General features: G+C 60.3%; 2 protein-coding genes across 3 annotated transcripts; one reads left to right on the top strand and one right to left on the bottom strand.

The window, feature by feature from the left end:
• Positions 1–2,113: 2,113 nt before the first annotated feature.
• Positions 2,114–6,849, bottom strand: LOC308070929 (osteoclast-associated immunoglobulin-like receptor). Of its 2 annotated transcripts, XM_080405688.1 has the most exons (7): positions 4,850–6,849; positions 4,597–4,762; positions 4,471–4,521; positions 4,020–4,289; positions 3,486–3,770; positions 2,658–2,852; positions 2,114–2,243 (listed from the first exon to the last, which is right to left on the bottom strand). In XM_080405688.1, the coding sequence occupies exons 2-7, from the start codon at positions 4,628–4,630 to the stop codon at positions 2,224–2,226; spliced, it is 855 nt and encodes a 284-aa protein (XP_080261814.1). In that variant the 5' UTR covers positions 4,631–4,762; positions 4,850–6,849; the 3' UTR covers positions 2,114–2,223. The 2 variants fall into 2 exon arrangements, with proteins under 2 accessions (XP_080261814.1, XP_080261815.1); XM_080405689.1 differs by lacking the exon at positions 4,850–6,849 and having other exon boundaries at positions 4,471–4,506; positions 4,597–4,843.
• A 2,095-nt stretch (positions 6,850–8,944) lies between these two features.
• On the top strand, positions 8,945–23,733 carry LOC308070918 (sacsin-like). The gene is made up of 7 exons (XM_080405662.1): positions 8,945–9,298; positions 9,715–9,802; positions 9,937–10,039; positions 10,349–10,495; positions 10,844–12,176; positions 12,376–12,464; positions 13,083–23,733. The coding sequence occupies exons 1-7, from the start codon at positions 9,276–9,278 to the stop codon at positions 23,183–23,185; spliced, it is 11,886 nt and encodes a 3,961-aa protein (XP_080261788.1). The 5' UTR covers positions 8,945–9,275; the 3' UTR covers positions 23,186–23,733.
• Positions 23,734–23,929: the final 196 nt, after the last annotated feature.

A 23,929-nucleotide genomic window follows, 5' to 3' on the forward strand; every position in this document is an offset into this window, starting at 1 on the left:
GGGAAGGAACAGCTGTGTCCCTGGGTCCTGCAGTCACTCCCCCAGTCACCCCTGATCTGCAGTAAATGGTCCTGAAGTTGGTCTCTTCAGTTGATGGGGAGTCTTTCTGGACCACTGCGTGCTGGGGGAGGACAGGAGCCCTGGGACCTTCAGCTGTGAGACTGTGCGAGCTGAGAGCTCTCCAGGTGTGAGTGGGGTGGAACGGCTCCCTTGCACAGGACATGGCTATTGAGCTCATAAGGAAACACCGTATGAAAGCGTGTGATTGTCACTGTCCCGTTCCCTCATGCTAAGTCATCCTGTCTGTTGGGGAAGGGACTAAGCACTGTCCCTGGGTGCTGGGGGAGGAGCTGCTACCCAGGCGTCAAGTCTGAGCCTAGTGTGAAGGATGGAGAGCCTTGTCTCTCACGGGGTCCTGGCAAGCAGAAGTGGTGGTGACTCGGGAGATGCCTGCTGCGGGGGAAGGGGTGCCGTGAGCCGAGCCCTGGCTGGCCTGCAGCACTGGCTACCGCCAACACCAGCAGCACGGGCTCTGCTGTTGGGTGCAGCCAAGCCGTGCTCCGCCTGGGCACCAGCAGACAGTCCGAGGGGTGTGCACTGGGCTGTGCCAGCCGTGGGCATCGGTGGGAAGCTGTGTCCATGCGGTGCTGCCGTGCCTGGGCTCTTTTGACCTCCCTCGGGAGGAGCTGGCAGGCTGGACAGGGCTGCCCAGGCGCTCACCCGTGGCTGCGGGGTCTGGCTGCGCAGCCGGAGCCCAGCTCTCCACTGGGTCTGAGCTCTGCGCGGGAAGCCGCTGTCGGGGACCCCAGCCCCGCCTGGGGAGGTGAGATGCCAGGGTCTCTCTCCCATGCATTTGCCTGCTGTCTTGAGCATCAGTTCATCAGCCTCTCGGGCCAGCTCAGCCATGTGGGTGCAAAGCTGCTGGATTCATCTGGTGAGAGAGCTACAGGGTCTGTAGGTGGTAAGGGCTATTTACTGTTAAAACTTACAACCTTCTTCTTGTTTCCTTTCAAACCGAACCGAACCCAAAGCATCGTGTGTGTACGTGTGGATGGGTGTTTGTGGCAGTACCACGATGCCGTTTCCCCTACTGTTGATGTGTCGCTGTTTTAATGTGGTGGTCTCTGTGGCTGTGGGGGCAGCAGGCTCTGGTCCCAGGGTCTTGGGTGACGTGTCCTCTGTGAGCGCAAGTTGTCTCTGGTCCCAGCAGGGAAGCCAGGAGAAGGTTTGCTGCAGCCCTGGCCTTGGCAGGTCCTCCACCTCCACAGAGCACTGGTCGGGAGTCCCCCCTCAGGGAGCACCAAGGCAGAAGCACCAAAGGTTTTCATCCTTCCCTTGTTGCCCGGCCATGCTCCTCCCAGGGGTGGCCGTTGCTGTGTCGCTGAGAAGCCGTAGAGGACAATGGGGCCGTCTGGCCCACCAGTTCCTCGCCAGGGTCTTTCGGAGAGGTGTGACTCCAGCCGAAATTTCTGAGTCGATGAAGAATTTTTCCAAGTCAAATGTTCTTTTCAGTGGAGGCCCCCAAGCCTGTGCTCCTGCCTCCCCTGCCGCCGCTGCTGCCGTGGGAGACGTCCCGCTCCGTGCTCCAGCCTTGGGCACGGGGCAGCTCCTGGTCCGCAGGCGACGCTGGGTGGTGGGAACAGCTGGAGCCCCTCGGGACAGTGTCTTCCCTCCCCGGGGAAAGGGGCAGCCCTGTGATGGCGTGAGGCCAAGGGCAGCAGCCCGCAGCTCAGCAAGGAGGGCGGCCGTGTCCCCCTCGCCAGACGCAGCGGCCGGCCTCTGCCCCCCCCCCCCCCCCCCCCCGGCATCACCATTTGATCACAAGCACTTTTAGAAAAGAAAGAGACCCTCCAGTGAGGAGGGGGGACTCGGAGCAGCTGCTGCCTGCAGTGGTGCAATGGGGCATGGGAGGGGTGGGGCTGTAAGCGGGATGGTGCTTGGTGGCTCCTGAACCTGGGGGAGGGGGCTCTCGGCGGGGGGGAGGGGCTGAGGGCTGCAGCCTGGCCCCCTCCAGCAGCCCCTTCCCTCGCTGCCTGCGGCTCGCTCATCCCGGGAGGGAGGGGGGGGCTATTTTGGAAGGAGCGTGATTAAGATAACAAAAGCTTTTTTGCACTTTCATTCATTTTGCACTCGTTTTTAATTTCTTTTTTCCCCACGTTTTTGATATCCGCACCTCCTGTTTGTTTTTTCATAACAAAAATACTTTTGTTGTAGCCAGTGAAGCTATTCTGGAACTTTATGTCCTGAGTATACAGAGGTTTAAAGGTTCTATATATATAAATTTATATCTGTATAAAAGTAAATTTATATATATAGATCATGGTGTGATGTGTTTCGTCAGTGTTTTAAAATAATAAACGAATGTGAGCAATGGCAGTCCGTGGGGCTGGCAAGGGACTGGTTATTGGGGGATGCTGCCACAGGAGCCCCCCACTCTGCACTGACCGCCCCCCTCGTGCCCGCAGTGACCCTCGCAGCCCCCCCGCACTGACCGCCCCCCCCGCCCGCAGTGACCTCCGCAGCCCCCCGCCCCCACCGCCCCCCCACCGCCCGCAGTGACCTCCGCAGCGCCCCCCCCCCCCCACCGCCCCCACCCCGCCCGCAGTGACCTCCGCAGCCCCCCCCGCCCCCCGGCTCGCGAGCGGCGGTTCAATTACCCGTCTGTGCGGCGGCAGCGTGGGATCCCAGTGCTGCTTTACTGGTCCCAGTGCCGGGGCCGCCGGCCCGCCCGCCGCCCGCCGCAGGGGGGGCTGCGCCCAGCGCCGGGGGGGCCGCGGCCACCAGCAGCCCCAGCAGCAGCAGGACCGCGGCCCCCAGCGCCAGGCGCGCCACGTTGCTGCGGGTGTAGTCCGCTGGGGACAGGGAGGGACAGTCACTGTGGGCCCCCGGGAGCAGCCCCCCGGCCCCCCCGGGAGCTCCCAGGCCAAAGGAGTCCCATGGGGCAGCAGGGGGGCCCGAGGGGGTGGCAGGGGCACACGGGGGTTGCCAGGGCAAGCAGGCACGTGTGGGTAAGGGGCACACCGGGGAGCCCCTGGGCTGGAGAGGGACAGGGGGAAGCTTGTAGGGAGCCTCAAGGGCTCCTGTCGGCTCTGCCTCCCGCATTCCTGCCCGTGGGACCCCCCACCCACCGGCTCCAGCCTGTCACCCCACCCAGGGGCACCAAAGGCCGCGGGACAGGACCGCAGAGCCAGCACCACTGGGCTGCGGCCAGACCCACACCGGCCCTGGGGCTGGTGGGAGCAGGCGTAGGTGCCCCCTGCCCCACAACTGGTAGCCTCGGAACCCGGTGTCTATAGGGTCTATAGGTCATCTGAAGGGTCTCTGAGGAGCTGCCAAGGACCAAACACATCTGAAGGTGGCTGCAAGCCTCTGCCTGGACCCTATTACAGCCACTGCCTTCTCCCACACCCTCTTTTCTGGTTCCCCCAAGAGGCAGCAGATGCCAGGAAGGGAGCAAAGCGTGGAGGGGGCAGGGGGTGGCTCACCTCTCACCACCAAGTCCAGCGGCTTGCTGGCCGCGGACCACTGGAAGGAAGCATCCCTGGTGAAACACTGGCAGCTGTAGCGGCCCCCATTGCCTTTATGCACGCTGGAGAGGTTGAAATGATCTCGTTCCTTTGAGAGCAGGCTGAGGGCTTCGATCTGGCCCTCCAGGTACAGGAAACAGCCAGCACTGGGGTGCACGATGGTGCAACGGAAAATCACATAAGTGCCTGTGGCCACCTCCTGCCCAGGCAGGACTGAGAGGGTAGGTTTGGGTAGATGGAACTCTGTGGGGAGAGGAGAGGGCATGAGAAGGCATGCAGGGCTTTGACATGCAGCCAGGAGCCCCCCGGGAATCTCCATCGCCCCACCACCTGGCTGAGGTGGAGGTGAAGATGGTCCCCACCTCTCCAAGCCAGGTAAGAGGGGACAGTCCCTGCCCATCATGCGGACGGGGGAGCCAAGCGGCTACCTGCATCCTGCTCCGCCCATGTGGCGTCTGACCCCACGCGAGGGGGTAACAGCACACCCCTCACCTTGTACCATGATGTCCAGGGTTTCGCTGCGAGCCAGCACGGTGCCTCCACCCAGGCAGTGGCAGCTGTAGGCACCCGCGTCCTGGTGGGAGGCATTAAAGATGGGGAACTCGGCCCTGGTGCCACGCAGCTGCAGGGTACGGAACTCACGGCCGTTCTTGTACAGCACGAAATTCCCACTGTCCTGCTGGCAACTGCAGCAGATGGTGGCGGAGCCTCCTGGTGGGATCACCCCAGGCGGCTTCAGGAAGACGGAGATTGTGGGGGAACCTGCACTTGGAGAGAGGTGCTGCCAGACGGACGGGGACCCCCAGCGCCCTGCAGCGAGCCTGCCACTGGCCCCAATCACTAGGGTGGGTTTTGTTCTGTGGGGCTGGGGAAGAGCCCTGGCAGATGGGTGGGGGACCCAAGATGTGTCCAACCTCCCCGTCTACTGCCTCCTGATACTCACGCGATGTAGCCTTGCTCTGTGCCACCAGCCAAGCACCTGCAAGAGAAACAGCTGTGTAACAGCTCTGTGGAGTCTCCAGACACCTCATGTCACCCTCTGGGAACCCACACAGCCTCTGGCACTCACCGAAGGCTAGCACCTGCGTCACGCGCAGCACCATGTCCCTTCCGGCTCAAGCAGGGCTTCCTCGGAGGAAGCTTTGGCTGGAGGCGCTGAGCAGCTGCGTGGTGTCTCGTGGGTCCTGAAATGCCCTTGTTGCCACAGGCCACCTTCTGTTGCACGGCTTGGGTTTCTGCAGACACAGTTGTGAGGCTAGGATGGTTGAACTGGAACCAGAATGTCCCAGTCACCTGCCCAGGGCTTGGACACCCGTGACAACCTGATCGTATGATCCTGCGGACCTTAGGAAAGAAGCTATGGGAACCTTTTTGTTTCTCTTTCTTAGCTCTGGTCACTTGATGGGGAAATAGTTTCCTGTCGGCCCTTGCCAAATAGGGTGATGTTTTGCAATCAAGGCGAGAAGAGACAGCGCAGGACTCTTTCTGAATCTTGGTGAGGAAGCTCCAACAAGTGACATCGTAAAATAGCTGGTTTAATAAGGCAGAAGAAAAAGGGGACTATAGATAGCACGTAAATTTTACATCCCTTCAGAGACAGGGCACCCCACTTTCCTGCAGCATTGATGGACCTGGGATAGATTTTGCCACCGCATGCTGTGCAAATCCCATCTCTCCGAGGTCCAGGAAGACCTCTGCACCATGTCAGGCTGCCTCGTCATGCCCAGAAACCCTGCATGGTGTCCCCCTGCTGCAGTGCAGACCAGGTCAGAGAGAAGGAAAGGACACTGTGTCCAGCCATAGGCTTCATCCAGGCTGTGGAGCAGGTTTGGTGGTTCTGGAGTAGAATAGGAAGGAAGCAACTTGGCTTCCCTTTTGTTGTCCTCAGGGGCCATTTTATCCCACCTGGCCTATATTGTCTATTGGAGGAGGGACAGCAATATCTCCCACAGGTCTGGATCCACTCCGTGGCACTGGCGCCATTCCTCATCCATCCCGGCTCACCAGTCCTATGCTGGAGCAACGGCAAGGTCCTCACTCCAAATAACTGCTCTCTTCCACCACACCTGGAGCCTGGGCTCCAGCCCCTCAGCTGCCAGCTAGTCTGGGCTGACCAGCAGTCCCTGTGGCAATGAGGGGTTAATTAAACAGCGGAAGCTGCTTGCACCTTTGGGCAATGTGGGAGGGAGGAGGGCAGGGTAAGGATGGCTTGTGGGACTGCAGCAGTGTGGGACAGGTGGCACCTTGCCCAGGGATCCCACGCTGCTGAAGGCTGCGGCATCTGTAGCTCCCTGCCACCCTGCCACCTGCGGGCAGGGACATCCTGCCGTCCGGCTGGGCACAGTCCCTGCTACAACTGTCCCCAGCAGGAACAACACTGCAGGGCTCAGGGCTGGGCAGGCAGTGTTTGTGTGGCTGTTGTCTAGGGGGAAAAGGCAAACTGGCCACTGGGCTTCTCTAGGGCTCCCGGAGGTGGTCCCCCTAGACCCTTCCTACCCTTTTCTTTCTTCTCCCTTCAGCCCTTTTGGTCTCCCTTGGAGATTTCATGGGGTAGAAGTTTTACAGCAGGGTGCCCTGTGGCCTTCTCCTTTTCTGGAGGCACCTCTTCTGGCCCCATCTCCTGTCTAACCCCCCTTTGCCCCCCCAGGCTTGACCAATTCTTGGCATCTCCTTGGACAGCCCCCCTTTGGGCTCATTCATCTCAATGGCCTCCACTGTCCACACTGGACTAGGGGACACCAGGCTGCATCAGTGTCCCGTGGAGAGCAAGCTCCTGGCTCACCCTGCTGTCCTGACACCAGCCCAGGACAGAGCTGGTGGCATTGCCACCAGGCCAACCCCATGGGCATGCTGGACTCCTGGGCCTTCCTCCACCAAGCCTTTTCTCACACCATTCATCACCTCTGGGTGCAAGTCCAGGGTGTGGGACCATGGAAAGAGCTTTTCCCTCTCCACTGTTAGGGACTGCTGCATCCAGCAGCCTGAGGCAGAGGAGGCTGCCGCACCCCACGCCCCCAGGTCCAACCAGCTGTGGAGCTGACAGCTGTGGAGCTGACAGCTGTGGAGCTGACGTGTATTTCCAGAAGACAGAGGTGCATGCACACCTATACGCCAGCCACACAGATCGATACGGGCACACGGAGCACTCTCACACAAACAGCACCAACAGCCTCATCCTGCTCCCTTCTGGCTGACCAGGACGTGCCCCTTACCGACCCCCTTGAGGTGAATTTGAGCTCAAGTATAAAAGGCTTTAATGAACAATGCATCGGGCCAAGTCTTGCCACCTTAATCGGTTCTACAAAGAGTCTGAAAAGATGCAGCACGTGCCAGTTCCTTGTACACACTTGCAGCAGCACTGAAGAACCAATCCTGCAGGCATGGGTTCACCCCCCAGCTCTACTGGCCAGCATTGCATCAGGGCTGCTGCAGCTCTTATCAGCACAGGAAATTTCACTCCCTGACAACAGGAGTCAAAGTCTCTGGCATTCCTGCTCCCAGCCAGTTTAACCCCTTCTGCAGTCTGACACCCTCACCTTCCCTACGAGGTCACTGCTTGGATACAAGTCACTATTGCTGAGCAGTTACACCTTCACTGGCCCTGGTTCGTCTGTGCTCCGTGTACCTGCAGATGAGCTTTTTATCATGTAATGTAACAACTGCCAGTTCTAGGGGCCATGGGACCCCAGTGGGACAGCTGGTTCCATCCTTCTGGTGCAGCAGCAGACCCGTGGCCCACTGTCACCCTGGCCAGCCAGTGGGTCCTGGCAATGGTGGGGGCCCCATCTCCATCCCTGCAGAAGAGGAACATCACAGCCCAGCACCGGCACGTATAGCATATGCTGTCCCCAGTCCCACCACAGCTCTGAGGCTCATGGGCATGAAGAGCCCAGTGTGACTCTGCATGGAGAGGGAATGAAGCCACAAAACGCTGACCTGTAAACCACTGTGGTCAGGAGCAAGGTGGCAGGAGAAAGGTGAGAAGGCTTCCCTGAAGAGGTGCCCCACTGCATTCCCTGAAAGTCGTCCTACACTCACCCCAAGGCAGTGTGTCCTAGGTGTTCTTGCCCTGACACGTTCCAAGACCATATCCTTGCAGCCTTCGTCAGCGCAGTCAGTGTGATTTCCCGTGCTCTCCATACAAAGAGTCCACGTGGCCTAAATTGGTCTCACGTGATCTATACAGTGCAAATGATCTCCATGTGGTCCCCAAGATCCATTTGATACAGCCCCTTCATTCAGGACAGTTCAGATGATTCTCAAGGCCAGTTATAGGCAGGAGACCAGAAACTACCTGCCTGGGGTCCCTGTCCCTCCCAGCCTTGTCCTCAGCGCTGATGGCCCCCTGTAACCTCCCCCCAGGCAATCTGTGGACACTGGCTGGTGTGCTACCCTGCACCCTGTAGTGAGATGGTGAGAGACAGACAGATGCATGGGTGGGTGTATGAAGAGGGTCTGTGAGGCCCCGGTCTGAGGTAGTTGCCCTCAATAAATGCATATCATGGTCCAGCGTCTTCCTGGATGCATGTCTGACTCCCATACATTGCCCCCAGATACGTCTTGGTCCCTCCCCATCCTTGACACATGTACTGTCCCGTATTCCCCACCTGGACACACGTCCTGGTCCTGCCTTGTAAGGGCCCTTTTTGAGAAGAGGCTTTGCTCATCGTCTGGGTGCCAGGTGGCAGAGTGATTATGCCTTAAAATGTAGTGAGGAAGCAATTAGCACTAAATCTGCCTCTCTGAGCTCACCTGCAAATCAGTTCTGTGCACACCTGCCTGCAAGGAGGGGCTGCCCAAAGCCTCCCACAGCCCCAGTCCTGCTCTGGGAAGGGGAGGGCTCCTTGGAGGAGCGCGGAGGGAGCCAACAGCTCCGCGGAGCGTTCTGGCTGCAAAGGTGCTTTGCTGCACACAGGCTTGGCTCAGGGCAGAACTGGGGTGGGTAAGTGATTGTATATAACCAGCACTTAGGTATGTCATGAAGGGTCTCATCTGGGGTCCTTGTCTTCATATGCCACACTACCTCACGCAGAAACCCCTGTGGGTGGCCATAGGGTCAGCTCTGCCCAGCTGAGTCCGCAGCACAGACCTTCACTGCCCCCATCCCTCAGCAGCCCCCTGTCCTGACCGCCCCTGGGCTCAGGGACTCTGCAGGGTCCTGTGTCCCCGGAGATGCTTTTCTCAGCGCCCTCCAGGTCCTCGTATCCTCCCATCCCCTCTGTCCCCACACAGTTCTTGTGACTGTGGGGTGTCTTCAGCTGCCTGTCCATGGGGACGTGCCACATAGGGTCTGTGGCACCAGGCAGGGCCAGCCCTCTAAGAGGTGACCTGTTTGAAGGAGTTGGGTGGGCTCAAGGTCACCCCGAGTCTCCTCTTGGCCAGGGCCACTGGCAGGCCAGAGACCTGCTAAGCCTTCCCTCGCATCAGTCCTACCACAGCCCTCCAGCCCACGGCCGTGCTCCCCCCTCCCCACAGCCACGCTCCAAAGCCCCCGTCACCCCACAGACACGCCCCACGTTCTTCCCCACCCCGCTGCCCTGCCCCCACGTTCTCCCTGCTCCTCGGCCACCTCCGGCTCGCCACGCCCTACAGCCACGCCCCAGGGCCCGCCCCTTCCCCGGCGCTGAGTGCCGGGAAACGAAACTGCGGGGCGGGGGCGGGGCCGGGGGCGGGGCGGGGGCGGGGCCAGGGCCGCCTGGCCAGCGGGGCGCGGCGGTGGGAGCGGTACATCGTCCCCGCGGCGTCCCCATGGCCCGCACGCAGCCCAGTCCGTGAGTGGGGGGCGCTGGGGAGGCACTGGTACTTCATGCAGGGACGTGCGGGGTGGCCGGAGTGTTCCGGTGTGACTGGGGGCGTTGGTGTGACGGGGAGCTCCGGAGGTAGTGGGGAGACCTGAAGGGTCCCAGCGGGAGGTGGGGGCTACGGGGGCTCAGGGCTTGCTGGGGGATACGGGGAAGTTTGAGGGTTGCTGGAGGATCCCAGGAAGAGACGGGGGCTTTGGGGAGGTCGGGGGTCCTCGGAAGTGGTTGGCTCAGTGAGTCCTGGGAGGAGATAGGGTCCTTGACACCCTCCCACACCCCCCAAGGAGGGGGATGAGGGATCTGAGAAGGACATGGGGGTCCTGGTTACCCATGGAGGCTACCCCTCCTGCCCCTCCCCCCCCCCGCCCCGTTTCTTTGCTTTGCAGGGAGGCTTTCTGCCAGCAGGCACCCACCTTCCTTGACTACCTGCACAGCATCCTGCAGAAGTACCCTGATGGGGGGCAGATCCTCAAGGTGAGACCCCCTGCCCCACTGGGCAGACCGCAGGGCCCCGCTGTGGGTGGTGGCCCTTGCCCAGCACCAGCTCCTGGGTCTTGCTGGGAAGGTGGGCTGGTGCCCTCCGGGCTGAGCACTGACCCCGACCCCAGGAGCTGGTGCAGAACGCGGACGATGCTGGCGCTAACGAGGTTGTGTTCGTGTCCGACGAGCGGGAGTTCGACATCGCTGGAGGAGGGCTGGCAGGCACCCAGGGTGAGAGGCGCTGTGGGTGCCGCAAGAAACTGGACAAAGTGCAGGGGTGGCATTGGCACATACTGGGAGGACTGGGGGATACTGGTGGTGAATTGAAGAGGGATCAGAGTGGACTGCAGGAACTGAATCCTGGTGTTCTGGGATGGCGGGGGGGGGGGGCACTGAGGATACTGGGAGGGCTCAGTGGTACTTGGGGCACTTTTGTGGGACTGGAGCAGGGGGGACTGAGATTGTGGGGACACTGAGTGAGGGTCACAATCCTCCATACATGTCCCAAGTCTCCCCTAACCTATGGTCCTGACCCCCCAGGCCCAGCCCTCCTGGCCTACAATGACGCCCTGATGTCCCCCCGGGACTGGGCAGGGCTCCTGCACCCGGGGGTGTCACACAAGCAGAAGGACCCCAGCACCGTGGGGCGCTTTGGCCTGGGCTTCACCTCCATCTACCATCTCACTGGTGAGCAGCACTGGGGACCTTGACTGCAATTGAACTGGGGACATGGGTTGTACTGGAGGCACTGACCTACACGTGCCAGGGGCCACTGGGGGGCACCGAGGGGGTGCAAAGTGGGGGGCTGTGTCTGAAGTGAGGAAACCTGAAGCACTGGGAGGCTGTGTGGCAATGGAGGGCAGGGCTGCAGGGGCAAACTGAGGGAGGACTGATGAATTGGGATTAAGCTTGGGACCATGGGAGGCACTGTGGGGCTGAACTTGAAGATTCAAGTTCAGGTGATGGGTTGGGACGATCTGGGGAGGCAGTGGTGTCCATGTTGTCCCTGTGGCCTCACGGTTCCCCTGTCCCCAGACCTGCCAGGTGTGCTGAGCCATCCATCCTTGGGAGTACTGGACCCTGAATGCCAGGTGCTGCCAGGTGCCGGTGCCCGCTGGGACATCTCTGCAACCCAGGACCTTCCTGGCCTTTTCGAGCCCTTCTTGGCTGGGCTGGAAGCTGTGGGACAGCACCGTGGCTCTCCCCAAGGCACCCTCTTCCGCTTCCCCCTCCGCCGGCAACCCTCGAGAATCACTGCAGGCGTCTCTGATCCTCAGCGCCTCCGCAGCCTTCTCCAGACCTTCCTCACTGAGGCCCCTCTGGCCCTCCTTTTCCTCCGCCATGTCTGCCGGGTGGCCCTGCATCACGTGGCCCCTGATGGGGTCCAGACATGCATGGGGACCCTTGTGGCATCTCAGCAGCCTCTCCCTGTCCCAGGGCCATCAGGGGCTGAAGGGCTGAGTCTGACATGGTCCCTGGTGTCCCTGCATGGGGATGGGGTGGAGGATGACAGCAAGTGGCTGGTGGCCACAGGTCGGGCCACAGAGGGGCCGACCGTGGCACTGGGTGCAGGGCTGGGATGCTACCCTGAGCTGAGCCTGGCGCACCCGCTCCATGGGTCCTGCCAGGGGCGGCTGTGCTGTTTCCTACCCCTGCCAGCCACAGATGAGATGGTCACAGGGCTGCCTGTCCATGCCAGCGCTCCATTTGCCCTCTCAGATGATCGCCGCCACCTCCGCTGGCCAGAGGAGGGTGAGGAGGGTGAGGATGATGCCCGCTGGAATGCTCTGCTGCTGCTTAATCTCCTGCCACGGATCTACAGCCACATGGCTACCGTGGCCATGTCTCTGTCTGACGCAGATGCCTACAGCATCTGGCCGGACCCCGAGAGCATGCCGAGCTGTGGCCGCATCCACAGCTTGGTGACCCACATCTGCCGGGAGCTGGCAGCTGCCTGCAGCCTGGTGCCGGCCACGGAGGGGACCCCAGGGCAGCTGCGGGCCCCCGAGGCTGTGCTGCTGCCGGAGGTGGCGGGGGACGTGGCCGCACGGCAGGCAGTCCGAGCCTTGCTGGTGGCAGCTGGGGAGCCGGTGGCTGAGGTCCCAGCCCATGTCCGGAGGGTGCTGGCTCTGGGGATGGCAGAGGGCGTGCGGGAGGCCACGGCAGGCCACGTGCGGGAGGTGCTGCGGCACCGTGAGGCTGTAGACCTCCCAGCCACCGACCGGCTCTCCCTGCTGCGCTACGTGGCTGGGGATGGGCACCATGCCGAACTGCAGGGTCTCCCCCTCCTGCCTCGTGCTGATGGGACCTTCGTGACCTTCGGAACTGCATCAGCCACCGTCTATGTGGACACATCCATCTGCCCCAGGTGAGTGCGCAGCCCCGTTCCCAGCAGGAGTGGGCAGGTGAGCCAGTTGCCCCATGCTCTTCAGCTGGAAGTGGGGGGCTGTGGTTGAACCTGGGCATGTGGCTGCTCCACTGCCCGCCTCTGCTCCCCTGGTAACACCGAGTGGGGGCTGAGCCCCGTCCCCCCTCCCATCCCCCAGCACCTCTGTTTGTCCCCACAGGCAGCTCCTGCCCGGCCTGGCCGGGTCCTTCCTGCCCTCGGATCTGGAGCCGGGCTTGGACAGCCTCCTGCGAGGCATTGCCAAGGCGGGTAAGACACAGGGGGTCCCTGGACCACCTTTGGGTCCCCTGATCTCCCTCTAAACCCCAGCACCCCTAGGCACCCCCTGGGGCTCCTCTGCAGCCCCAGTATCTCCCTGTACCACGCTGATACTCCCTGTGCAAGCCTGGGGTCCCCGATCGCTGTCTGAGGCCTCTCTCTGGGCTTCCCCCATCCACCCAAGAGCACCCTGGAGCCCAAGTCCCACTGTCTCTCCTCCGGTTTGGGGTGTGTTGTCTGAGCCCAGGGCCACCTCTCCTATCCCATGTCTCCCTGTGTCTCCAGGGACTCCCCTGTCCTTGCTCTTCTTCCCACAACCCCCCATCCCCTCTGTGCTCCCTCAGATCCTGGGTCTCCCTCTGTTCCCCATCTGAGGACCTCTCTGCCCCCCAGTACTGGTACCCCTGACACCTCTTTCCCTCTCAGATCTCCTCCATCCCCACCAGTCTGGGCTTCCACTGTTCCTCCTATTAGGGTATCCAGTGGCCCTCCAGAGCCCAGGTCCTCCCATCCTCCCCGCTGCCCCATCACCTGCAGATCTCAGGTTCTTTCCCTGCCAGGTCCCAGGTCCCACGTACTCCTCACCCAGCCTCTGCCTCCTGTGCACAGGGCTCTTCTCCAACCTGGTTCTGCTGAACCCAGCCGTGACTGCCCAGACCCTGCGCTTGGCTCTGCCCCCGACCTGGACATCCCAGTCTTCAACCCCAGTGACCTGGTGCCCAGCCCAAGGCCCTCCCCAGCCCCCAGCCTCCTGGTTCCCAGCCCTGTGGCAATTCCTGGCTCACCACGTGGAAGACCTGGGCCCTCTGGAGGGGCTCCCTCTCGTCCCCCTGTCCCCACTGGATGCCCCCAGCATCTGCCTGGCTCCACTGATACCCCAGTCCAGTCTTATCTTTCAGGCCGGTGAGGACCAGCACCTGCCACCTGCTGTGGCCTCTGTGCTGGAGGTCCTGGGTTGCCCAGTGGTGCTGCCAGGTGTGTGGCAGCGCTCCCTGTCCCACTATGTCCTGCCTGCATCCCCACTTGGCGCCCTGCGGGCCCTGGGCAGGCAGGGGGCTGCAGCTGTGGCCTCCCGCCTGGCCTCGCTGCCTGCCTCAGACGTGGACTCCCTCCGGCTCTACCTGGCAGACCTCCCATCCCTAAGAAAGGAGGACAGTGCCACCCTGGCTGCTTTGCCCCTCTTTGTCCCACTGCCCTGCTTGGCTGCCCCACAGCCCGCAGGGCTGGTGCCAGCCAGTGCCACCCCGGTGCTGGAGCCAGGGCTGGAGCTGCCCAGAGATGTGGTGCTGCCAGAGGCCATGTTGCAGTGCCGGGATGAAGCTGACCGGCAGCTCCTGGGGAGGCTGAAGAAGCCCCTTGTCAGTACAGCCTGCATGGTGCTGGAGGCCATCGGGGCTGTGGCCCGGGGTGCCTATGCAGGGCTGGTGGCCGAGAAACAGGCTCTGCTGCTTTGGGTGCTGCAGCACGGAGACGTACTCTTTGCACAGAGCCCCCCGCTCCAGCAGGCGTGCAGCAGGCTGGCCTTCCTGGAATCCCCCAAAGGCCCTGCACGTCCGCAAGACCTCTATGACCCCTGCAACAGCACCCTGCGGGCGCTGCTGGGCCCTGAGCACTTTCCTCCTGCTGCCTTCCGCAGCCCGCCTGTGCTCCGTGCCCTGAGAGCCCTGGGCTTGCGGCAGGGTGAGGGGTGCCTGACGCCTTTTGACATCCTAGAGGCTGCAGCGAGCGTGAGTCAGCATGATGCAGCGGCTCTGGGCAGGGCTCAGGCACTGATCAAGGTCTGCAACTGCCCCAAGGCACTGGCTGGCTTCAGCGCTGAACATCTTGGGAAGCTCCAGGCCCTGCCATGGGTGCCTCGTTCTAAGTGCACCAGGAATCCTACGCAGCCCTTCCTGCCCCCCAGGAAGCTGCGGTCCGCCCAGTACCAGCCCCTGGTTGGGCTGGCCATGCATCTGACAGATGCCTTTGTGCCAGAGGCAGAGCAGAAGCTGGGGCTGAGCCAGCCTCCCCCACCACAGAAAGTGTGGGAGCAGCTGAGAAAGCTGGTAGGGTGCAGGGATGTGGGTGAGGTAGTTCGTGCACTCCAGCCTGTCTATCGGCACATGCAGGAGAACCTGAAGACCTTTGGGGCTGCCCCAGATGATGCTGTGGTGTGGACTGGGGCTGGGTTTGCCCAGCCACGTGATGCCGTGCTGGGCTATCCTGAGGAGCTGGAGCAGGAACTGGGGAAGCTGGTGCCGGAACTGGGGAAGCTGGTGCCCTGCGTGCCCCCTGAGTTCCTGCCCTACAGCTGCCTCTTCAGGGCTTGGGGCGTGGGGGCGAGGGTGAGTGAGGAGAGGGCGGCTGCGGCCCTGCGCTGCCTGGGGCAGGACATAGACACCCGAAGCTCCAGAGCTGGCACCGCAGCAGAGTTGCAGGTGGCTGTAGCTGTCCTGGAGTGGCTTAAGAGCCGAGGGCACCGGGGTGAGGGCACCGTGCCGGTTCCTGTGAGGATCCTGGAGGGCTCAGGCTTTGCCCTCCGCCCAGCTGCCTCTACCGTGTACCTGGACATGGACCTGGAGCCAGAGGAGGATGTTCAGGAGGTGGTGCATGAGGCGGTGCCATCCAGCACAGCCATATTCCTTGGTGCGGAGCTGCTCAGTACGCGGGTGCTGGGGCCAGAGCCATTCACAGCCTGTGGTCCCTCTGAGGCCATCACCTTACGGCTCCGCAACATCCTCCGGGAGTATGGTGAGGAGAGCGACCTCTTCACAGAGATGGTCCAGAATGCCGAGGATGCTGGAGCTACTGTGTGCCGCTTCCTCCTGGACCTCCGATGCTGCAGAAAGGCCACCTCTGGGCTGCTAGACCCTGGCATGGCTGCCTGCCATGGCCCAGCCCTCTGGGCTTACAACAACGCCCTCTTCACGGAGGATGACCTCCGTAACATCACACGGGTCGGGGCTGCTACAAAGGAGGGCCAGGCAGGCCAGATTGGGCGCTTTGGCCTGGGCTTCAGCTCTGTCTACCGTGTCACTGATGTGCCAGCAGTGCTGAGCGGGGAGACACTACTCATCTTTGATCCCAACGGCACCCATCTGGGAAAGCACATGCCCAGACCCGGCTGCCCTGGCATCCGCCTGGACTTCTCCAACCGACCATGCATCCTCCGTGCTTTTGCAGAGCAGTTCTGGCCCTACCACGGTATCTTTGGGTGCCGCCTGCCTGAGCCAGGGCCCTTTCCAGGGAGCCTTTTCCGCCTGCCTTTCCGCACTGAAGAGGAAGCTGTAAAGTCACAGATTTGCTCAGAGGCCTTTGGTACAGAGCGCATCCAGTCCCTTGGCACCAGCTTCCTTGGCTCTAACCGGCTCCTGCTGCTCTTCCTCAAGGGAGTGAGGGAGATGTCCCTGGAGATGCTGCCACACACGGCCACCTCTGCGAGGGACACCATGCCTCTGGCCATGCTACGGCGAAAGCTGATCCGAGACCTGGGGGCCCCTGGGGGCCCCCCAAGCCGGGCAGCTATCGAGCAGTTCACAGCCTGCGAGGAGTCATTTAAGACCACGTGGCACTACCTAGTTTTGGTGTGTCAGGGTGATGGGGAGCTGCTGGAACTGTTTCATCAGAACAGGCAGGCAGGGCTCCACCCTCCGCCTCCCATGGCTGGCGTGGCCCTTCCCCTGGCCCTGACTGCAGATGGTAAGTGGGTGCCGCGTCTAGATGCCGAGGAGGGGCGAGTCTTCTGCCACCTTCCCATGCCAGTCAACTCAGGGCTGCCAATCCACGTGCATGGGGCCTTCAGCATCCTCTCCAATCGCAAGGGGCTGTGGGACACGGCACACCAGGGCAAGTGGAACCGGGTGCTGCTCCGCAATGCTGTGCCAGCTGCCTGGCTCCAGGCACTGGACCAGCTCCGCACCATGCATGAGGCAGGTGAGCTGAAGAGCTATGAATACCATGTCTTCTGGCCGGACTCTAACACTGCCCGCTACCCCTATGTGGAGGCTGTGACTGGTTTCTACCAGGCTATGGCAGCCAGGGATGGTCCCAGGCTGTTTTCTGATGGCTGCTCTTGGTGCTCACTGCAGGATGCCCGGTTCCTGCACCAGGCTGTGGTCAGACACCCTAAGCTGGGTGCCGTTGCGCAGCGTGTCTTTGCCAATACCCTGCCCCGTCCCCTGTTAGCTGTGCACTTGCCAGAGCACGTGCAGAGGGGTCTCGGGAGGGCAGTGGATGCTGGCACCTATGACTGGCCCCGCTTTTACTGTGAGCTTGTGCTTCCCAACTTGAAAGACCTCTCTGCTGTTGATCGGGAACCGCTGCTTCTCCATGCACTGGATATTTCCCATGATGATGTGGACAAAGTGCTGCAGAGAGTGCCCTGCATTCCTGCCACCCCTCATGGCCACCTGCAGCTCATCAATCACCTGGTGCATCCCGGAGGCTGCACTGCCACTTTGTATGACCCTAAGGACGGGCGCTTCCCCATGGGGGATGCCTTCCTTTCCCCGGGAATACTAAGCCAACTGGAGAGGTTGGGCATGGTTAAGGACAGGATGACTCTGCCAGAGCTGCTGGAGCGGGCAAAGACAGTGCAGCTTATTTGGACCAAGGACCATGCCCAGGCCTGCCAGAGGGCTGTATGCATCCTTCAGCTGCTTCAGGATGCAGTGGAGGAGAGGGTGGACAACACCACGCAGGCAGCTTTCCAGACTGTGCCCCTCCTCCCTGCTGTGCTGCCCACTGGTGACCACGCGCTGTTGCCAGCTGCCCAGCTCTACCATCACCTCCATGCCCTACTAGTGGGACTCATCCACCCTGTCTTGGCTTCCAAAATGCTGGGGGAAAACTTCAGCATCCCTAAGGAGGTCACATCCTTTTTGGGACTGGACCGGCAGCCACCAGCAGCTAGAGTCCTTGAGCAGCTGCAGGCACTGAGCCGCAGCTCCAACGCTCTCTCTTTGGAGACCCTGCAGGACAGCACCCACAGCTGCTACAGGTACCTGGACATGCTGCTCCAGAGAGATCACTCCAGCTGTGATGAAGTGATTTCTGCAGTGGCCCAAAGGGAGCCCTTCATCTTGGTGGGCTCCTGCTTTGTGCCCGTCATGGCTGTGGCTGAAAGGCTGTCATTTGAGGCTGCCCCATACCTTCACCAGCTCCCAGAGCAGTACCGGCCCTACAGCCAGCTCTGGGAGTGTGTGGGGCTGCGCCACACGTTTGCCTGGGAGGATTATGCCCGAGTGCTCTGCACGCTGGCAGACATGTACGCTGGGGAGCCGCTGCCTGCCGCAGAGCTGGCTCTGGCCTTGCAGCTGGTGTCTTCTGGCTTGATGGCAGTTGACAAAGAGCTTGATGCCTACCAGACCCAGCAACTCTTTCTACCTGACCAGGAGGGCATCTTGCGTTCATGCGACAAGCTCTGCTTCAATGACACGCCATGGATGCCGGTGGACAGAGATGTCCTGCTGTGCCACGAACAGCTGTCCCGAGCCACAGCCCTGCGCTGTGGGGTGCCTACCACACGCCACCGGGCGCTGGAGAGGAACCGGCTGCTCACTGGAGACCTGAACTCCTGGGTGCAGCCATTTGGTGCCCATGAGGACTTGCCCACACGGCTGAAGAACATCTTGGGTGAGTACCCGGCATCTGCTCGTGATATAGTGACAGAGTTGCTCCAGAATGCAGATGATGCTGGTGCAGGGCTTGTGCACTTTGTGTGGGACCGCCGGCAGCACCCAGCGGATGCCACTTTCAGTGACAACTGGAACTTCCTGCAGGGCCCTGCCCTTTGCATCTACAATGACAGCCCCTTCCAGCAGCAGGACATCGAAGGCATTCAGCGTCTGGGGGTGGGTAGCAAGCAAGGCCGGCAGGATGTCACAGGCAAATATGGCCTTGGCTTCAACACTGTCTTCCACTTTACTGACTGCCCAGCCTTCCTTACTGGAGACAGTGCACTGTGTGTCTTTGATCCCCATCTCTACTATGTGCCTAATGCCACAATGGAGAGTCCTGGTGGGATGTTCGCTGTCAACCCTGAATTCAAGAAGACCTTTCCAGACATTTATGGCACCTTCCTACCCTCCCTTTTCAACCTGAACAAGGGTGTCATCTTCCGGCTGCCTCTTCGCACTGCAAGTGGGGCTGCCATCTCCAGGGTGTCTGGCATGGTCGTGCGGGACCAAGACCTCAGGGACATGGAGACAGTACTGGCTGAGGAAGGAGAGGACTTGGTGCTCTTCCTCCGGCACCTCCACACTGTGGTTTTCTCTGAGATCCCCCCAGATGGGGAACAGGCACTGGAGAGGCTGCGGGTTGCCACAGAACTGGGAAATGGTGATGCAGAGCTGAGACGGGGTTTTCAAGAGAGATTGAGCCAAACTGTTGATGGGAACAGCCCCACCTCTCTCTCCTATATCATGACAATCAAAACCAGCACGGCTAAGGCCAGCAGTGTGTGGAGGGTGATGTCCCAAATTGGGGTGCAGGAAGGGGCTGAGGAGTCTCCAGTGCCTGGGCGGCTGCCCTACGGGGCTGTGGCTGCCTGCCTGAAGCCATTGCCCCACTTGGACAAAGTCATGGGCAAAGCTTTCTGCACCCTCCCGTTGCCGCTGACCACAGGGCTGCCTGTGCACATCAATGCCAACTTCGCTGTGGATGCGGCCAGGCGCAATCTCCGCCAGGACACAGGCAGCACAGAGGAAGCCTGGAATAGCTTCTTACTCCGGCGCTTGGTGCCTCCCCTGTACTGTGCCTTTCTCACCAGGCAGTGGGAAGCCCTGCAGCCTGAAGGGCTCCAGTTTAAGTCTCTGTCAGACTGCCAGAAGCGCCTGACCTCCCACTACCTCCACTTCTTCCCTGCTGGGACAGGGGTGCTACCCACCTTTCAAAACATGGTGAGGGAAGTCTATAGGCACCTCAGTCGTGCACGCCTACCCCTGGTGCCTGTGTACCACCTGAAGCAACCTGACAGCACAGTGACAATGACCTGGGCATCTCCAGGTGGTGGGGATGTGCTAACAGAGCCATACTTCCTCGAGTCAAAGCCTGAGCCAGTTCTCCAGGAGGTGCTGCAGCGCCTGAACATGAACCTGGTGCCAGCATTCACCCACCTGCGGCATATCTACAAGGAGTTCATTGCAGCCAATGTGGACGCCATTGCCTTTCAGCCAGACTCCCTCCGGCGCTTCCTCAAGGCCCTGGCACTCCCTGTGCCGTGCAGGCTGGCTGAGACACCCATAAGGACAGCAGAGAGCTGCTCCATCCTGCTGAGGCACTGCCTGGAGCCCATGAGCACGGACAAGGCAGAAGTGGAACTAGAACTGGAAGGCCTTCCCTTGCTGGCCACACAAGACGGCTGCCTGAACGCCCTCAGCACCCACCACCCAGTGTTCCACAGCACTTTTGCCCACCTCTTTCCCCGCCACTGCCACCTCTTCATTCACAGGTCGATCTCGGACTTGGTCCTGCCCTGCTTTGTGAAGATGCTGGGCCTCCTGGAGGCCACACCGCTCATCCAGGAGGCTCTGGCTCAGCTGAACTGGACCACAGAGGGGCAGATGTGGCTTAAGGAGCTGTGGAGATTCTTCAGCGCTGTGGTCTACCCAGTCATAATGACCAAAGAAGAGATAAACACCAATATGGACTCATTCATGGATCATCTCCAGGATTTGGAAGTGCTGCCTGTTCAGGGGCGTGACAGAGACTTGAAGCAGCGACTGCCACTGTCCTCCCTCCCCAATGTTCTTTTTAATTGTGACAGGGGTGTGGCCAAGGTGCTGCACAAACTGGGCATCCCTGTGCTCCAGCTGTCCCTGCTGCCTTCTAGCTTTGCCTTCTCCTGCCTGCAGGCAAGGACACTGCAGGCCACAGACCCTAGGGCTGTGGTGGCCTGGCTGGCAGGCACCAGAGCTGACCTCCACTGGAAGGACTTAACTGAGTGGGATGTGACTTCTCTGCTGTACTTTGTGCAGGGAAAACTGGATTTGTCGGCACAGCAGCAGCTCCAGCTCCTGCCTCTATTCAGGAAGCATGATGGGGAGTACGTCCCCGTGAAACCCTACCGCAAGGTGCTCTTGCTCAGCAGCCAGCTCCCACGTGCCCTGGCCCTGTACAGCCTGGACAAGGACATGTTGCTGCTTACAGCAGACAGGAACCACCAGCTGCTGGCCAAGGATTTGCAGTGGGAGCTCACAGATGACAAGAAGCTCTTTAAGTCTGTAGTGCTGCCCCGGCTGTCCCAGCTCACAGCGCAACAACTTATGGAAGCTTTGCGCTTATTCTTTGACCTGCAACACCCCTATGACATTAAGTTCAAGGAAGCTGCTGTGAAAGCTTTTCAGACTGTGGCTTTTATACCCGACTCCCACGGTGTGCTGCGCCTGGCCTCCTACTTCTATGACAACACACCCTCCTTCCGCAATCTGCAGCTCCAATACCGCTTCGTGCCCGAGTCTTTCTTTGTGGACTTAGATTACAACCGTACAGCTGCTACAGCTTTCCTGCTTGAGGTGGGTGTGTGCACCACCCTCTCTGTGCAGGATTTTGTGGCACTGGCCAAAAAGATAGAGTATGAAGCCACTCGGGCAAGGTGCCATGCTGAAGACCTGCAGCTGCAACAGCGTGAGATGCTCAACAACCTTAACACCCTGTTGGATGATCCCTCATCCATGGGTTTCCTGAAGCAAATTGCCTCCATCCGCTTCGTGCCTCCACTGGACATTCCCCCAGATCTGGTGAACCTCCACCCCCCTTTTGCAGCCTGCACTAAGCCCGTGGCCCTGAAGGGCAGTGTTTACTACTGCCAAGAGGATGTAGCTCAGCTGCTGTGGACATCAGCCAGCATCCTGCCAAAGTCCTTCACACTCAAGCAGGATGACCTGAAGGCTATGGAAGTCCTTGTGGAGATACCTACCGCCCTGGTGGTGGCCAACCTGGAGAAGGTTTGCCGGGCAGCCTGCCAGACACCAGAGCAGGTGAACACACGGGCCAGAGTACTCCAGAAGGTGTACAACTTCTTGCAGACCCATCTGAAGGAGGTGGATGCAGAGCACCTCGCCTCACTGCCTGTGGTGCTGGCCAAGTCAGGGGACATGGCCATGCCATCGCAAGTGGTGAACTCGCTCCTGGATGAGGCTGACTTTTACCCCTACCTCCTCACACCTGACCCCTGCATTGCTCTCTATGTGGAACTCCTGCAACACCTTGGGGTGGTCCTGCTTCCCACACTGACTCACTACAGCTACGTCCTGACCCAAATCCACCAGGAGAGCCAAGCCAGTGGGATCCTCAATGCTATCCAGAAGAATACAGTCCTGCTGGCTACACGACGCTTCTTCCAACTGCTGCAGGAGGCACAGGAACTCCCTGATTTCTCCACTGTGGCTGAGCTGTACTTGCTGAGCACTGCTGACTGCCTTGAGTCATCCCACAGGCTGTACTTCAATGACTGCGTGTCCTCAAATACCTGTAGGGCCTTGGGGAGGACCTTTGTGTTTATGGCTGAACTACCAGGGGTTAGGTGTAACGCCTGGTGGCTGCTGCAGATGCTACCGGAGCGCCTGCAGCCACGGTTGCTCTCGGAGGTGACCGAGCAGCAGCTGGAGGAGCGCAGACTGCGGCCGTGTCGCTACGGTTCTCACTGCGCTGGGCAGAAGCGTCTGCAGACCCTCCTGGTATCACCGTGCTTTAGGAGGGGGCTGGAGGCCCTCCTCCAGTGGCAGAGCCACAGAGCTGTGATGAGTGTGAAGGAGGACGGAGGCTTTTCCTTGGAGCAGCTGAAAGTGCAGTGCTGCGAGGACATCCGCACTGTTCTGGTCCACTGTGGTGCAAAGGTGGAGGGCAGCTCGCAGTCACGGGTCATCTACGTGTGCCAGGCTGGTGGTACCCAGCGGCTCCTCTACATCCGGCATGCCGAGTTGGTGCTGGGCCAGCAGCAGCTGAGGATCGTGGAGACGCTGGCGCAGGAAATCAATACCATCCTGGGTGGACAGCTGGAGGCACCTGCCTTGTCAGTGCTGCGTGAAATGCTGGTCTGCCAGACGCCAGGGGAAGTGGCCACTGTTCTGGAGGAGAATGATGTGGCGCTGCAGGGTGCTGCACCAGAGCCAGAGAAGGTCGTGGAACCAGAGCTGGAGGAGGGGCTACAGGAGGAGGCTGTGGCAGAGGTGAATGGCAGCGTGCATCGTGGCCTGGCAACCTCCTGGCAGCTGTGCGATGCCAAGAAGCCAAAGGTGCCACAGGACCTCTACCTCCCCTGCTGGGGACAGGACCGCCATGGCTCCCAGCTGGGCAATGAGGCGGCCATGGCCCCAGTTCCATCCATCCCAGAGGCCCAGCGGTGGTTGCGGCAGGCCAAGAGCGACCTGCAGGCAGCCTACAATGACTTCAGACGCGGCTGCCCCAACTGGGTCCTCTTCAAGGTGCACCAGACCCTGCAGAAGGCACTGGTGGCTGCCATACTTTGCCATGGTGAGGCCTTTGAGGCCGGAATGGGGCTGGTGGGGCTGGCCCGATGGCTGGAGGTAGCGCAGCCGAAGCTGAAGGGCTTGGCAGAGGAGGTGAAGTGGTTGCACGGCTGTGGCGTGGATGGCAAGGCCACACAGTACCCCAGCTGCCACCGCTTCCCCACCACCCCTGAGGAGGCATTCCACAGCGTGGATGAGGAGGAGGTACTGAGGAGGGCGCAAGGTGTGCTGGAGAGGCTGCAGGACCACGTGGGCAGGATGTGAGGGTGTCCCCACAGAGGGGACACTGCCACCTGGGCCACGGCACTGATACCGGGGGAAGTTTAACAGTGTGCTTAACTGTAAATGTTGTAACTAACGTATCAGTGACATGGCTGAGCTGTACAATGCTGTATTATGTCATTTAGCTACTAGTAGAATGCTGCATTGTATAGTTTAGCTATTAAGTAGGTAAGAACTGGTCCAAAACCAAGACATAAACCAAGCGTGCTGAAACAGGGCCAGAAGAAAAGGTCAGGAAAAGGATAAGAAAAGGAAGATGACGAAGAGGATCAAGAAAGGATGAAGATGACCCATCAGAGGACCCCCAATATATTAGGCCACAAGTGTAGTAACACTGTAGATATGATAAATCGTTCTTGGAACTGTAATGCATATGCTAATAGTTTCTCAGAAATGTAATTTACATGTATAGATCAGCCATATAAAGATAAACAGTGAATAAAGTCAGTATGCATGCTGGGTGGAAATTATCCCCTGTATATCCGGGGCCAAAAATAAACGATGCCTGCTTTCTGAAACTCCAAACTGATTATTAGAGAGTTTTGTCTCCGATTTTTTGGCATCAATCCCTCTGAACCTCTTTCAGTTCAGCTCTGTCTGGAGGTCCAAGGCTGCACCTAGCATTAAGATCCAAGCTAAGCATGAAGAGGCAGGGGCATAATGATTTTCTTTCTTTTGTTCTTGGTTGCTTTCCTAGTTATACATATCACTGTATTTCCTGCCCCC

The sequence above is a fragment of the Falco punctatus genome, assembly GCF_963210335.1.
Source record: "Falco punctatus genome assembly, chromosome: 10".
NCBI lineage: Eukaryota > Metazoa > Chordata > Aves > Falconiformes > Falconidae > Falco > Falco punctatus.